General features: G+C 49.9%; 1 protein-coding gene across 2 annotated transcripts in view; it reads right to left on the reverse strand.

Annotated features, from left to right (window-relative positions):
- Positions 1-16058, reverse strand: part of WNT9A (Wnt family member 9A) — a 52903-nt gene extending 36845 nt beyond the window's left edge. The window contains exon 1 of one of the 2 annotated variants that reach the window (XM_042888678.1): positions 15931-16058. In XM_042888678.1, coding sequence (XP_042744612.1) covers positions 15931-16025 — 95 coding nt within the window. In that variant the 5' untranslated portion in view covers positions 16026-16058. Of the gene's footprint in view, positions 1-14905; positions 14943-15930 lie in introns of those variants that run through there. The other variant, XM_042888679.1, reaches the window with a different exon arrangement.
- Positions 16059-16656: the final 598 nt, after the last annotated feature.

Consider the following 16656-nt stretch of genomic DNA (forward strand, 5'->3'; position numbering starts at 1 on the left):
TAGCAAAAGCTCAAAGCCACCTCAGCACAAACGGTAGGAAGGAGGTCAAACAGCCCCTGCTGTGGTGGGAGATACCGTGTTAGCGACCACACAGAGAAGAGGTCTCCTCTCAACCCCAGACTGGAAGGGAATCTGGCACTAGAATCACAGAATTATTTGAGTTGGAAGGGACCAGAAAAGTCATCCAGTTCAACTCCTCTGCAACGAACAGGGACAGCCACAGCTCCATCAGCTGCTCAGAGCCCCATCTCCTGACCTCGAACATCTCCACGGATGGACATCCACTACCCCACTGGGAAATCTGTGCCACTGCCTCACCACTCTTACCATAAAATACTTTTTCCTTCTATCTAATCTCAATCTCCCCATTTTCCCTTATCATTTGCAGCTTGGTAACTCCACGCACCAGATATCACAGATGAGAGGTTGCTTTGCTCCACCCGAGCACAGCCACACCAACCTAAAAACTACATCCAATCTCACAGTTCTGAGCATGATGCTGCATGGCAGGATAGCAGGGAACAAGCTAGTCAGTGCTTTCGGTGCTGGTACAGTTTGCACGGCTCAATTACAATGTTGGAGAGCTAGTCCCAGAACAAGGATGGTCCCTGTAAGTTCCTACAGATGTCTGGTCACATCAAATGGGCAAATGGATGGATGGAGGGAGAGAATTTCAGGACATCATTGGACATGCCCCAGCAGGGTTTTGCAGCCTCCCCAAAATAGTCCTCATTGGTTTCACACTGGAGGCCCCAGAGCTTGCAAGGCAGGTTTAATTTTAGAGCGCACTCATCGGATTTGCTTACATAATTTTCTTGATTTGGAAGGCTTTCTATTTTCCTTAGTAAGAAAAGCTGTCCAAGTTTATCACGTTAAGCCGGGGGCCGCTCACCCATAAGAATATTAAAATATATCGGCCGCAATTCTTTTGAAATTTTGCGTATCACGATTAGGACTTTGAACAGCTTTAAGGGGTGAGGTGGGAAAGAAGCCATTAGAATGGAGAAATCCTTACCAAATTACACAGGCATCTAAGCGCGGGGGCCCACAGGGTGCCCAGAAGCAGCTTAAAACAGGGCAGGAAGGGCTCAGGAATGTGCCAGCCTGGATCCATTAAGCAGGACGTATAAAGAGAACACCATCTTTCTGTTAAGCAGGTGTTTCTGAGTACCTGAGAAGACTGCAGATGCCACCAAGCTGTGTGGTGCAGACAACAAAACCTAGGGACGAGATGCCACTCAGAGAAACCCAGACAAGCTGAGCAATGGATCCAGAACCTGGATGAGCGCCTTAATGAGCTGAGGGTGCCCCTGTTTACTGCAGGGAGTCAGACCAGATGACCCTAAAGGATCCCTTCCAACTCAAAGATTAGGTGCTGCCCCTGCTATCATTTAGCAGAAGAACTCAGCCTGTGAATAAGTCTGTTGGATAACCCAGGCATCGTAGGCAGAGATTTAGTCCTGTTCAGATCCTTCATTCGCTCTTCCACCTCCTCAGCTGGTTATAGCAAGAATTCAACTTCTGAGGTTGAATCAACAACATGAAATCACAAAAAGCCACAAAATCCCCTCAGCAATAATTCACTGCTTGACTGTTGCTCCCAATTTTGATATTGTTAAGCTCATTTCTAAGGTTGAACATATCAGAAGCAAATATACTCCAGTCCTCCATTCCAGTCACAGGAGCAGAAAGACACTGTCAACCCCCTCAGCCTGCAGCCAAACCAAGGGAACCCTACAGACCCCATGGGTACCACAGCACAGCATCTCTTAAAACACAGAATCACAGCAAAGAGACTACAGATATTTCTCCCCCCCTACTGAAAACCCACTTGAAGAGCCAGCTCCTGCAGATCCTTTGCCATTCTGCCCAATGGCACAACGGAAGAAGTTGCAGTCTCAAGCACAATTGCTTAATTTATAAAATCACTTAATGCTGCTCCAGGAAGCAGTCGAGTCACTGCCCCAGAGACACTGAAGAAAAGAGCAGATACAACTCTGACATACATGGGATGGGTTGGGGTTGGACTTGGTGATCTTAGAGGTCTCCTCCAACTTGAATGATTCTACAAAGGCAGCATCACCTCCAAGTGAAGACTGGCACCTTGGTGACACATCTCCTTTCAACAAGGCCTCGGTATTCTCTCAGAAATGGAGTCAGCAAGTTTGCTGCTTATGCCAAAAGTGACTTATAGTCAATAGTTACATCTTTTTCAGTACCTCCCAGAGCAATAGACACCAGAAAAATCTTAAGAGATGCTAAAGGTGAGGTTAATGCACCTTAAAGCACAACTACAGCTCGATTGAGGTGCTCAGAGATGTCCTTGTACACTGCACTGGAGTTGGACTAGATGGCCCTTAAGCCCCTTCCAACTCAAACAACTCCATGACTCAGCATCCCATAGTGCTGAATCCACTAGATATAACCACCAAAACAGACAGAGGACCACAGCTTTACATCCCTGCTGCAGGAAATCGAGTCAAAGAAACTGAACATAATGCAGGACTACATCAGCAAATACCCACGTTTTCATTGCATGCACCTCACAGCCAAGCTTGAAGACAGCTGGAGTCTGAAGAGCAGCACAGGGACACATTAGCACTGACAGCAAAACAGCAACATCCAGAATGTTATGTGCTTCATTGGGGCAGCAGCATGCCTCCATCCTTTCCTTCGGGAATCAGAGCTAAGACATTTAGGGTCAGGATGATGGAAAAAAAAAATGATGATGCTTCCCTCTGCTGTTCATGGATCTTAGCCCTAATCAGCACTGGCAGGATTGCCCTCTGCTTCCCTGCACAATGGGTAAAAGCCACGAGAAAACCCCCATCCTATTCAACTCTCTCCAAAGCAATAATTACCTCCCATAGCTATAAAGGCAATTTTTCTTTCAAGGTTTAAGGAAACAGAGATTGAGCACTTCTGCCACCACAGCTCATCTTCAAGAGGAAACGTGCTGCTGGTGAAGCACTGCCATTCTATCCAGCAGAGGAAAACCCATGCGACCCACTGCCCTGCATTTATGTGAAAAGGCAAAGAGGTCAGCTATTCAAATTTCAAAAAGCAAAGCCTGGAATAGGAAAAACACAAAGGAAAGGACAAACACCTCTACAGCACTCCGTCCAGGCACTCTGACACACTGACACAGCACAGGAGCTGGTTCACACATCAGCCTGGCAATGTGCATGCAGCTCTGACTCTGAGAGGCTGACTGTATTCACCATCTGTAAGGGGACACTCCAGAGAGGCTAATAGGAATGAATTCAGCACAGGAATGCAAAGTGGGGTGGTTAAACCACATCAGCTCTGAAGGACGGCCTCCGCACTGGGCTCTGAAGTGCTCTTAATTCAGTTTAGCCTGATTTGCACTGAAATCAAGTGTGTTAAAGTGAATTAAGGCTCTTTAATCCCCAAGGAGAGCGTTTCCACCGGGGCTAGTTAAGAGTAATTGAACTAATCCACTTTAAAAGTCAGTTCGGATTAGTTGTGCTAAGTGGCTGTGCAGATGAGGCCGGGGAGCACGGACTGTCTGGAGCATGCAATAACCACATCAATCTGCCTCTGGGAGGACAGCTAGAGCCACGCTATTTTGCTTTGCAAAGGCTGGGAGTGCTCCAAGACACTCAAACAAGGCTACTGTAATAGAAATGTCTACTTGTGCTTGACAGGTGCCATCTGGTTGCAAGCAGAGGCATTTTCCACATGTATTTTCTCTGCGTGCCACATATGCAGGGTATGGCCAAAGGGATGCTGTTTTTACAGGCAGCTGAGGGAACTGGGCTAGTGCCCCAAGATGTTTTGGCACCTCTCATCCAGGCCATGCTCAGAGCTCACTAACGGTGGCCATCCCACCCCCTGACCCATCAGAAGGGACATGATGGGCTCAGGGGAGGATCAAAACCCATCTCCTCCCCATTACTAACAGCTACAGGTTGCTGCCTTCCCATCATATCCAGCTCACTCCCCTCAGGAGACGCTTCACACCCCCAGATTTTCAACGGCTTGGAGCAAAATGACTTCAGCCCCCCAACAGAACCAGAAAAGGTGAGAAGGGACAACTGTCCCACAGCACCTCTTTGCTGCTGCAGGCAGAAGAACCAGCCCAGTATCCATACAAATTCTGCCTTTCTAGGAAAGCAATGAGCCCCTGCTTGATCCCAACCCGTTCTTCCCCCAGCTAAGAATAATCCCCCCAGCTGCTGTTTGATTTACACATTGCCATGGACGCACAGTGTTTTTATCGGGTAGATACACAGGGGGAGAGGGAGCAAGCCTGCGTGTGTTCATTCTAGTTAATGTTTCCTGTGTGGTTCAAGCTGTTATGCCTCCAGGTATGTTTATTTCACTACTTCAGCAAACCAGCAGACTTTTTAATGGAACTGTTGATATTTTTCCTGGCTGCTGCTCCTCCTGGAGAGGCGAGGCAGTGTACGAACAGAGTTCATTCCTCACCCCAGCCTGGAGCTGCTCCGCTCCTCCTGGGACTGCGGGGAATTGAAGGTTTCCATTGCACTGGTCAGATTTCTTTCTTTGCCAGCCTTCAAGTTTTAGATACACAAACAGAGGCGTTCAAGCAGCTGACAGTAGTAAGAGCAACGCATTGCTGTTGCTCTGTGCAAGGGCTGCAGTTGCACAAAATCCAGCCATGCATCCCCCAGAGAAGACAGTGGGTGCAACTTCACTCCTAAAATGAAGCCTCAGCTACAAGGCTTGTTTCAGAGACAGATCTTTCAGGCTGAAGCTAGGGGTTTTCCTGCTTCTTAGAAATTCAGGTCACCAAGCAAACAGTGGATTCTCCATACATTTTTCACGGCACCTCCTTCAAAGCTGCAATAGGAGCATGCAATAACTGCTGCAAAGCTGCTGAGGAGTACCCTCAGCCTCATCAGAACGTTCTGCTTCATTAGGCACTCAAACACCAGTGTTCTTTAACACAGAATCATTAAGGTTGGAAAGCCCCTTAAGGTCATCTTGTCCAACCATCAAACCATGTCTGTGACTACTCTAGACCATCTCCCTCAGTGCTACATCTCCATGGTTCTTGAGCATCTCCAAGGATGGTGACCCCACCACCTCCCAGGGCAGCTGATCCAATGCCTGACCACTCTTTCTGAAAAGAATTTTTTCCTAATATCCAACCTGACCCACACCCCCCAGCCCAGAGCAACATAAGGCCATTACCTCATGTCCTACCAAAGGCATCGTCCATAGCCCAAGAGCCTTCAGTTGCCCTGAGAACAGCCCAGCTACCCAAGAGACACGCACCAAGTCGCTGACTCTGTTCAGAGACTCTTCCTTCAGTAAGTCCTGATATACAAGCTGAAATACCCTGAGCTTTAGACACATTCCCAAAACCATGCAGGTGATGGGAGCACAGACATCATCCATAGAGTAGTAAGTCGCCCAGTGTCTCTGAATAAGTCCAGATGGATCAGAGACCAGTTGGAAATGCTTAATTTGGGTTACCTGGAAGATAACAGTGTAAGCAGACCCACAGAAGCACCAGTTTGGATAAGGCTACCATCTGTCCCATGCTGGGGTCTGTCCAGCAGCAGATGAAGCACAACATCATGCATAGCAGCCCAGCAAGCCTCACAGCACCCATCATTGGGGCAGGTGAGGTCAGCACCTGCCCCCCAAACTCATGCTAAGTCTCTGGATTTTCCTGAGTCAACACAGACAAGCCAGAAGATAGATACAGCCACCAGGGATGCAACACAGCCATGCTAATAAGCCATAGGAAGCGTTGGCTCTTTGGCTAGATCCTTTGGTTATTCAGCTCAAGCAGCTGCTTCATCTCTGGCCTGTCAGATGAGCTTGCTAACCAAAGACAGGGAAATAGCTCCCTCCTAGCTCCCAGCAGAAGTTCTATCCTTGGCAGGGGCTGAGAACACCCCTGCCCCCCTCCCACTTTTGCTTACAGAAAGGCCCAAAGATGCAGAAAGAGCTGTGCTATTAGTTTGCCAGGTATTTCAAGATCTCACCTTACACTGGGAGAGGATTAGGGCAAGGAAAGAATTTTGTCAAGATTAAGAAAAACAAGTCAGTTCTGTTAAATAAAGTATCAGTTTTGGTCAACTGTCCCCAGAGGGGTTTGGGCTTCAGGATTGGATTTCTTGGAGGAGATGGGCAGCCCCCAAAGGCTGTGGGGCTGCAGGGCTTACAGCAGCCTGAAAGCTGAGCTTTGAGCTGTGCCACCCCACTGCCATCAATGGCTCTGGGAGAGGTCTGCATATCCAACACCACTAAGCTAGTGCAAAAAGGATCTGTCCACATTGGGGGCATTCTAAACGCAGCAACACTCAGCTGTTTCCCAGTTGGTCACATATGAGGGAGCAGCTCAGCATATTAGGCTGCTCCAAGATGCAGGGGCATACAGAGCTGCAGTGATGCAGACACCCATATATCTTAGGAGGGATGCTAGAAGTCACTGCTGAGGAAACAAAGAGGTACCTCAGCTTCCTCTCATCTGGTTGCTTGAGGTGCTTATATCTGAGAACTGAGCTAAGAATTGTCAACACAGAGGCCTCGAAGCTTAGCCAAGCTCATAAGTTAAGTGGAAGCAGTTTTTTCTTTTTTGCTTGCCAAGTACTTTGCTATGCCCTCACCCAAGCTTCCCATTGCTTAGGGTCATAGAATCATCATAGAATGGCCTGGGTTGAAAAGGACCACAATGTTCATCTAGTTTCAACCCACCTGCTATGTGCAGGGTCACCAACCAGCAGACCAGGCTGCCCAGAGCCACATCCAGCCTGGCCTTGAAACAGAGTCCATACAAAACATGACTTGTGCCCATGCAATCAGAAAACTATGAAACTCAAGCAAGATTTCATAGAACCATTAAGGTTTGAAAAGACCTCTGAGATCCCCAAGTCCATCCTCAACCTACCATGCCCACTCTGTCCCTCAGCACGACACCTTCACAGCTTTTAAACACCTCTAGGAACAGTAACTCCACCACCTCCCTGGGCAGCCTTGCCAATGCTGCCTCTTTCTGAGAAGTTTTTCCTAATATCCAACTTGATATTTACAGAAGCAGAACCAGCTTCTCCAATTTGGAACAGAAGTGTCCCCCAGGACTGCCTGACTTCTATTGCAATACCAAGCCTAAGTGTACCAATTAAAAATATATATATATATAATCAACCTGCAGAGAGAGAAATTACAAGGAGGATATTTAAAGGTCTGAGCAGAACATAACAAAGCCACACAATGCACCCAGCTCAGCAGGGCTGAGTACAGAGCAAGATCTACACTGGGAATTAGCTGGGAGCAGCCCATCAGCACCATTTCTCAGTCATGAATTGGGGAGCCTACCAAAGATGGCAGCAAACAAGTCATGAGCAACATGCCAGGCCATACACATCACTTTGGAGCAGGCACTCCTTTAACACTAACCAAAGCCAAGGCTACAGGAGGGGTCAGCCAGTGAGCACCAGTGCACTCCCACACCCATAGCAGCGTGCCCCCAGTGTGCAGGGATGGAGAAGCTGTCACCTACAGCTGACTGATGGCAGCAGGGAGCCTCGAACACTTGGAGGTGCAATTTAAAGGGTAACCACTTACTTTGAGAGGAGAATGAGGCAGGTATGTTTTTGAAGACATGGGAGAATCCGCAAAAGCCAAAGCTGATGCTTTCAGAGAAGAGCTGGAACCAGTTCATTGACAAGAGCTTGAGGTGCTCAAGAAACAGAAACTAGAAATCCAGTATCAACCATAGACACCAAGTGTAAAGGCAATTTAATTCATCTGGGAAACCCATCTCACCTGATTACACACCACATGTAGAAACCACTCAAGAAACACCATCACTTATCTCAGAATGTGTTTTTCCTCCATCCTAATAGTCCAGCAGAATTAAGCAGACAAAGAGGAGACAGTTCTTTAATTCATGAGCTGACCTTCCCCAGAAGGACACAGCCTTGGAAACAGAAGCTCTTCACCCTACCTGCTCTGGGTGCTCTACAGTTTGGTCTCAGAGGTTTCCCCAGCAGCAGATCAAGGCCCTGGCTCAGCACCTGCCCATTTCTCCCAGCACCAAGAGGGCCATTTGACATGGTTTTAAGCTAAGCTCAGAGATTCCTGTGTGCATCTCAGTACATCATGCACTTCTAGAGGAAATCACATGTTGCCATACAGCAACACAAGAAACTACCTCCTGCTGTGCACGTCATATGGCCCACTATGCTACTTCAGTCCCTGGAGCACTCTGAGCAGGTTTTCCAAGAAAGGAAACTTTTACTGCCATTGTGAAAATTGTCTGGCTATTCAATTAATGCTATTATAATGAGCTAGGCCACATGAGTCTGCTCATAAAATTCATACCAGCTCCCATGCTTCATGGCATCTCATCAACATGAGCTGCGCACTCCATGCCAGCACAGACTCACATTAATGTGGGATACTGTTGAGTTTGCATGTTCCACAGAGGGTGCATCAAAGTGCTGCTTTGCTCTATTTTCTTCCCAAAGGAAGAGACTAAGGTGGTTTTTTTTGGTTTTTGTTTTTTAAACCCATCACCCACCTTCAGCAGCTCAACCAGCAAATACTCCCCCCATCCTACAGAAGAAGGATTTAAGGTCACAGACAGACTGAAGACCACGCAGCACATTCAGGAGCTGTTTGATCCATTAGAAACAGAAGAAGAGGAAAAAAGAAAACCTGCTCTGATATTTTGTTCTGTTGCAAAGAACTCTATCAGCTAAAGCAAATCCCCTACCTGCTGTGTTTGACCATGTAGTCACAAAATACTCCCTGTTCCACTTAGCACACTGCAAACACACATTACAATAAAATGTAAAGCTTACCGAGCTGATAAACTTCATGAGTGTATTTTATGACAGTATCTTAAGAGATAAGGCTCATTAGCACTTTACAGCCACGATGTGAGGGAACCTTAAAATCCACGGTTAAACTGGGAGAAAGAAGGGGAAAACTTGAAACCAAGTATCAAAAAAAAGAAAGGTCCCAAAAGGTTTTAACCCTTTCCACCCAGCACCATCATTTGTAGCCCCTCCCCAGCTCAGCCAGCATTGGTCCAGGTCCTACAGCAGTCCTCCATCAGCATTTCCCAGCTCAAGCTGCTGCTCTCTTCTGCTTAAGAGCTGCTCAGATGGAGAAACCAATGGAATTAATATGCCACAAGCCCCTGGACAGCTTTTCTGGCTGCACAGTGAAGGCTGTTTCTTATACTGGGGAGCCAGAGGCCTGGCACAGTGCACCCAGAAGCCAGGAACATCAGAGCTCTTGGATTGCTTCTACACCACACATCCTTGGGAAGACCCTGGGAGTCTGACAAGTTGCTGCCTTTCAGGGGCTGGGAATAAGGGTTAATAATAAGGGTTAACATGAATTCCCCAAGTGCCATCGTACCCATAGTGCTGGCTTCAGGAGATAGCTGCAGCTGTATGACTGGGCATGAAGAGCCTTCACATTCAGCAGATGAAAGATGGTGCTGTGTTTCAAGTTCTCTCTCATCAAATACACCAAACATTGGGGTGGAGCAGTCCCATTAGTACTCTCAAGTGATCTGAGATCTAATCCACATGCTGAAGGTAGCATGGTGCCCCATGTAATCCGAGCAAAGGATCCACAGGGACCTTCTCACAGGAGAATTCCTCACACCTCTGGTAGTCTGACCTACTGATCAACACTCAAGATGCTTCTTCCATAAGGATACTCCAATGAGAACTCTTCAAATGCTCCTCAAGCTACAAAGCTTCCCTCCAACCTAAAACTCCTCTTAAGAAGAGGAATTCACAGGGATGCAAGTGGGAGACAGCACAGTCAGAAGATGCTCTCACTTTGTGAGCTGAGCGTTCTGGGTCCCACCAGCCCCCTGCAGCTCTGCACCAGAAACCACCTTGTGCAGTGGGAGCACTGCAGTTCAGTACCACCTCCGGTGCTCAGACCTCTCCTCACACAGATACCTTACTTCAGCATGTCTTCTGCTTTTGCTTCTCCAGCATAAATAAAAATAATAATCAAGGAGCCATTAATTATCAGCATTTCAATCAGAAAAAACACCATGAAAACATTACCATCATCTACTTGAATGGGAGGAGCATCCCTCAGATAGTCATCTTTTCTAAAAGAGAATTATATCAGTAAGCAGAGAGGATTAAACAGAGAAAAAAAAAAAAGCAAAACCTGACAAAGCCCAGCCCAGACAGATTCAAATCAAGAGTCAAGCCAAGGAGCATCCCATTGGATTCCCCATGCCATCTCCCACACCTTCACTTAACCTTCCCCCTTGCCAATGCCACAACTTAATTCAATTACCTGCCACTGAATAAGCCTTAAGGCAATTCTCATTACCCTGTGATAAAGCACGAGGCCTTTAATTATTAAACACTCATGGGATTTTCGTGTTGGGGTTGTGGGGCTGGACTCCCTTTTATTGTCGTTAGCAGCTTCAAGAACGCAAGTTAATCATTGACCAGGCCTTTCACCAAGCGACCAGAGTCCTATAGATCCCTGGTTTCCAGTTCTGCATCAGCAGGCACGCTAGGAGAAGGCAATGGCTGCCTCCTGCTCTGCCAATTGCACATTTAATCCTTAACGAGCCATCTTCTCCCCCAGGAGTCATCTGTAGCATTGGTGTCCCAGCCAAAATAGGCAGCACGTGGGCAGTGGGGCTATGTACAGCACTTACCCTATGCTCAGTTCAGAAAATGGCCTGGTACATCCTTCAAGAGAAGGGAAGCTAAGGTTATCCTCTCATCTCAAACAGGATGAATCCAATGCATGAGACCAATACTACTAAACCTGTGTTCTGCTCCATTCTCTGCTTGCACTGCAGGGAGCTTCCAGGTTCCCTGCTATAATGTAGAATCATGCTGCACACTGCTGGGCTTGTTATCACCCTTATATCCCTTTCCAGTGGTCCCAGCACCACTTTCAAGTATCTACAATGCAAACCCTTCTTCTGGGCATGGGGATTCCATCCTCAAAGAAACAAGTTTCAGGTTGGGTAGTTGGAACAACTTCTTTTCTGAAAGAGCAGCAATGCATCAGCACAGGCTGCCCAGGGAGTGGTGGAATCACCACTGAGGGACACGGCCGGTGGGTATGGTAGGAGTGGGTTGAAGCTGGACTTGGAGATCTTAGAAGTCTCTCCCAACCTTCATGATTCTATGACAATTCACACGGCTCTAAAGGAGCAGGGAAAACAGCCAAGCCTACCCTCTCTACAAGCCAGAAATTCAAAACCAGAAAACCAACAAAACCAGAAATTCAGCACTTCAAATCCAACGCCACCATGTCAGAAAAACCAAACTAACTCCTTCCAATGGGGTGGGATGGCCCTCCAGCCTCCCCACGCTCCAGCTGTGTCTGACAGCTGCATTCCTCTCTCCCTGCCCCAGCCCAGGTTTTGTTGTTGAGCTGTGCTGTGAACCAGCTGCTCTGTCTCAGCCACGTCAGGGACAGCCAGCATGTCTGGAAAGCACAGCACAGCAGTCTGGCTCCGGGTGGCTTCCCAGGAATTCATAGCACTCAGAGCTGCAGGGTGGGTGCGTGGCCCCACACCACCATCAAGTGACAGGTAGGGAAATTCCTGGCATGCGACAGCCATGTGAGTACCTCCTTCTCTGGAGATATTCAAGGCCCATCTGGATGCTTTCCTGTGCAACCTACAGTAGCGAGCTGCTTTAACAGGGGATCGGACCGGTGATCTCCAGAGGTCCTTTCCAATGCCTATATTCTGTGTCAGCAGGCTGAGGCAGCACCCACAGGCTTCATTTAATTGGAGGTGGCATTCCAGCTGATGACATGCACTTGCATGTGGGTCACGGCTCTAATAGCTTCTCAGTAGTGACCCTATTGAGAAGCTCATGCTAGCTCACACCCCCAAAAGCCATTCCATCAGGATAGTCACCAGTACATGGAAATCCATCCAGTTCATTATTCATGGGTTTTGGTTGTGAACTGAAGGCACGTCCTACTTCAAATCATTCAGGTTGGAAAAGGTCACTAAGTTCAACTGCCCACCCATGTTGTCTACCAACCACATCCCCCCCCAATGCCACATCTCCATGTTCTCCAACACCTCCAAGGACAGTGACCACACCACCCTCCTGGGCAGCCTGTGCCAATGCATCACCATTCTAAGAAGTTTAACCTAACATTCAACCTCAACCTCCCCAGTGCAACTTAAGGCCATCACCTCTCATCCTGTTGCTGTTACCTGGGAGCAGAGGCCAACCCCCACCTCACTACAGCCACCTTTCAGGGAGCTGCAGAGAGCAATGAGGACCCTCTCCCCCTTTCCCCCTCCCCTTAGCCTCCTCTTTTCCAAACCAAACAATCCCAGCTCCCTTAAACACTCTCCAGAAGACACTCCCTGTCCCTAGCAGCACCCAGGCATCAGTCCTGCACCCACTATAGGCAGCAACAGCACTGCACACTTCCTGCACTAAAAACCCCACCGTGCAGCACAGAACCCACTCAGTAGCAATGCATTGGTAAATTAGGGCAAGCTATGCTCCCCTCCCTCCCTCTCCCCCACGCAAGCATTTCAGGGTTCCTGTTGCCTGCGTGCAGCATACGGATCAGTTACATTTATGAAGAACATTGCAATCTGTCAATATAAACACTATGTAAGCATGAGCCACTGGTAACATTACTACCGTCTTGACAAGTGTTTGCAGAGGGGGCAGAGCTGCCCAGCTCCTTCTGGGGCCAGAGGAAAGCAGAGCAAACTCCAAGCTGCAGAAAGCAACACTTCCAGCTAAAAAAAGGGAAAAAAAAAAAAAAAAAAAAAAAAAAGAAAAAAAAAGTATAACAAAATGGAGCCAGGCTGTAAATCAGAACACCCAGAAAGAAATAGAAGGGATTTGATTTATGGCCCCAACAGGTTGCAAGCTCAGAGCCACGGAGCAGACAGCTCAGGAAGGCAGCAAGCTCCTTTCCAGCTCTCCATCCTGCACACGCACCGGGATGAAGTCAATCAACCCTCCTGTCACCCCAGCACAGCTGATCTTGTCATCTGCCACCTCCAAAGCCCACCGCCCCCAGCCCATAAAGGGAGGGACCCACACCCAGCACAAGAGAAGCAGGAAGGGGAGGAAAGTGAAATGCAATGCTTTCCCAGGGATCCCAGCAGTCTGGGGCTGCTCCAAGCAATCCCCATCAGCCTGCTGTACTGTGGTGGAAATTAGCTTTAAGGCAGCCCAGCTGCAGAGGAGAAGGCTGAACATTGAAGCAGGCAGTGCACTGAAACAAGCAGATCTCAGGTGGGCTCCTCTCCAGGCACTGCTTTCCCTACAGGGTCAGCATAGACAGCACATCCCACACATGCTCCTATCCTGAAATGCACCCCTACCATCAGGCATCTCAATGAGCAACTTTAAACCTGCACAAGGCAGCTCCTGTGTAGTTTTCCAGACATGCTTTCTCCTCTGCAGGATCAGATAAGACTTCAGAGATGCTACATCACATGCCCAAAGCCAGTCCCTTCCTGCTGCTTTCCCAGAGTTTGGGCTAACGGGTCCCTACTGAACAGGCACCTACAGGGACTCACTCTGCTCTTTGAGCATCAGCAGCACTATAGCTTTGCTGTACTCGAGGCTTGACTCATCCTCCAGCACACCCCAACCAGGCAGCCTCCAGCTACAGCACATCTGCCCCCCAGCATCGCAGACAGGCATAACTACACACTGACGCAATCTCCTTATCATGTAGCCATGCCCGATTTCTGTCCCTGTGCGCTAATTCTCTAGCAGGCCACACATTTGGAGATACTGAATTCTTTCCCTGAAAGAAGACACTGAGGATGGGGAAGGGAAGAGATCACCTACAGCTCATCCCTGTGCCCTGTCAGACTGCAGAACCAAGCAGCCACAATGTGACGTCTGTCCACCGCCAGGGATGCTGACACCTGGAGCAGGGAGTTGTGAGCATCATGGTGGCTCTGGTGACAGTCTGGATGGTGCATCTCTTCCCATGCCTGGAAAGGGGGCTGGGATCATTAAGCCCACTTCAGTATTCCAGTCCCTGCACAAACAAAGGGGCATGCAAGCCTCATATCTCTTTTTTAAGGAAGAAAGAAATATGGGAAGATTCACATTGGAATAAACACCTGGAGCAGATCTTCCATGCACACGGCCACTTCTCTAAGCAGCAGCAGCACAGCCAGAAGTTTGAATGCCAGTGACCACACGGCACCTGCAGAAACACCAAACTCCACCAGGGGTATTCCCTTGCATCCTCAGCAAAGAGGATCTCTGGGGTGGACAAAGATCAGCAGCAGATGCTGCTTAGAGGCACAGCAGAGGAGCAGAGAGCAGCACACTTTGCATAAGCAAACCTTCCTGCACCGCAGCAGCCTCAGAGCCCATCTGGCCAAGCACACATCTGGCAGCATCTCCTCTCCCCTCCTTATTGCCAGCGAGGGAGTCTCAAACCAGAAACAGCAGCTGTCCTGAGGCCCGGGGAATTACCCAGCACAGTCAGGGCATCAGACCCTGCAACACACTGCACTCTCAAGTTCAAACCTACACCAGCCCCACGAGGCCAAGAAGCAAAATCCTAGGAGCAAAGTGACTGGAAGGAGTTACCTGCTGCACTACAGCAGATACCAGCACTGCTTGGATTAATGGGAAAGTTACAGCCAAGCTCCTTACGAGCCCCATCAGTCCCTGAGGCACTGTACAACTGTGCTGTGCTGGTGGTCTCCGGCAGATACATGAGCTGTGGTGGGGGAAAGGGCTTTTCCCAAAAACCTGCACGCACAGAACAGGCGGTTTCCTTGCAAATGCAGCCCCAGTGGCAGGAAGTTAAGCAGTTCTCGAGTTGGAAAGAGAAGATGTGAAGTAGCACTGTTTGGAAAAGTCTGCCAGACCACAAGCAATGGACAAGCTTCGACACCGGGATTTGTTTTACTGGAAAGAAGTGGGGGGAAAACCTCAAGACATTCCCTGGGGCCGGTCCAGTGGCTCCTACCAGCGGTCACAACGCAACATCCTAAAGAAAAGCAAGCAGCACCGTTTTTCCAGGGAAAACAGGGTTAACAAACCGCTCACATCCCACACTCCAACCATTACGGAGTACCACCACCCATTTGGGGTAGGAACTTTAAGACACACCCTACAGGCACCCCAAAAAAGCAAAGAGGCGCAGACAGCAAGCTAAAAGCCAGCAGACCCTCTGCTAAGAGGGGGATGGGGAAGAGGTCAACCTTTGCAAAGCAGTAAAACGAAGGGATTAAGGAGTTTTTATAGGGTTTTATAAGGGTTTACGGACTCTCCCAACGCAGCCCGGGGCGCGGATCCACCTGCGCAGCGCGCAGCGGGCGCGGAGTTATGGCGCCCCCTGCCGGCCGCCGGGCCGCGCACAGGTGAGCGCTGCGAGCAGCGGCGGCTCCGCGCCCAACGCGGGGAGATCCTCCGGCTTTTAGGGGAGCAAACATCGGGGGCAGGATGGGGACAGCAGGCTGAAAACAACAGCGTGCGTCCCCCGGTAAATTAAAAAAAATAAAAAGTTACGAGCCCCAAAGGAGCGACGGTGGGACCAACGGGTCTGCCAGCACCTGTGCTCAAAGCGAAAGGAAGGAGAAGTTTAAAGCAAGGGGAAAAAAAAAAATAGTAAGTTTTTTGGAGGTTTTCTCTGTTCTAAGCAGAGTTCAGGAAGAGCCGCCTGCCCCGCTGCAGAGCGAGTGCTGCCTCCGTGCCGACCACGCAGGGGTCGGTTGGAACGAGGTGCGACCCGGGGGCAGCGAGAGGGGATGGGGGGATGAGGCGGTAGGGCTCAGAGCCCCTATGGGGAACGCTGTCAGCGCGGGTGGAAGGGATGCGCGGCACTCCCCGGCAGCAAGCAGCATCCTCGGGACGAGCAAGGTGCAAAACAGCCTTTTGCAAAAATAATAATCATTAAAAAAAAAAAAAAAAAAAAAAGAGCGAGGGGTGCAGACTTCGGCCGCCGGGCACCTACCCGAAGTAGGCGGCGGAGGGCCGCGGGGTGCAGGCTAGCAGCCCTAGAAGCGCGCAGGAGGAGAGCCATCCCAGCAGGACGTGTCCATCCAGCATCTTGCAGCGGCTCCGGCGCTGCTCATCTCGTTCCCCCGCCGCGCCCGCTGCAGCCCCGCCGCCCGCGCCGCCTCTTATAGCGCGGCCGGAGGAGCGCGGCCGGCCGGCGGCGGGGCGGGGAGGGGCGGGGCCAAGAGAGAGGGGCGTGGCCATGGGGACGGAGGGACCGGGCCAAGGGGGGGGTGAGGGCGTGGCCTGAAGACAGGGGGCGTGGCTTGATTGTGCAGGGGCGTGGCTTGGGGCGGAGGGAGCTGTGAGGACACGCCCACTTTGCTTCTAGGAGCGGGAGGAAGGCGGGGAGGGGAAGGGTTGGGTGTCCCTGGGATGTGTGGGGTTGGGGGGCTGCGAGTGGGGTGTTGTGCAAGGTTGTGGGTGTGCAAGGGCTGAGAGTGCCACGAGTGGGGTGTTGTTGCAAAGGGGTGGGTGTGCAAGGGCTGAGAGTGCCACATCTGGGCTGGTGTGCAAGGGGTGAGCAGTCGTGCAAGGGATGGGTGTGCTGTGAGTGGGGTGGGTGAGCGATGGGTGTGCAAGAGGCAAGCATGCAAGAGGTGGGAGGTTGTGCAAGGGTTGAGTGTGCAAAGGGCAGAGCAGGTGAGCAAGTTCCAGTTGTGCGAGGGGTGGGCAGTTGGTA

The sequence above is a fragment of the Lagopus leucura genome, unplaced genomic scaffold (assembly GCF_019238085.1).
Source record: "Lagopus leucura isolate 7727_CA_CO unplaced genomic scaffold, USGS_WTPT01 Super-Scaffold_100157, whole genome shotgun sequence".
Classification (NCBI taxonomy): domain Eukaryota; kingdom Metazoa; phylum Chordata; class Aves; order Galliformes; family Phasianidae; genus Lagopus; species Lagopus leucura.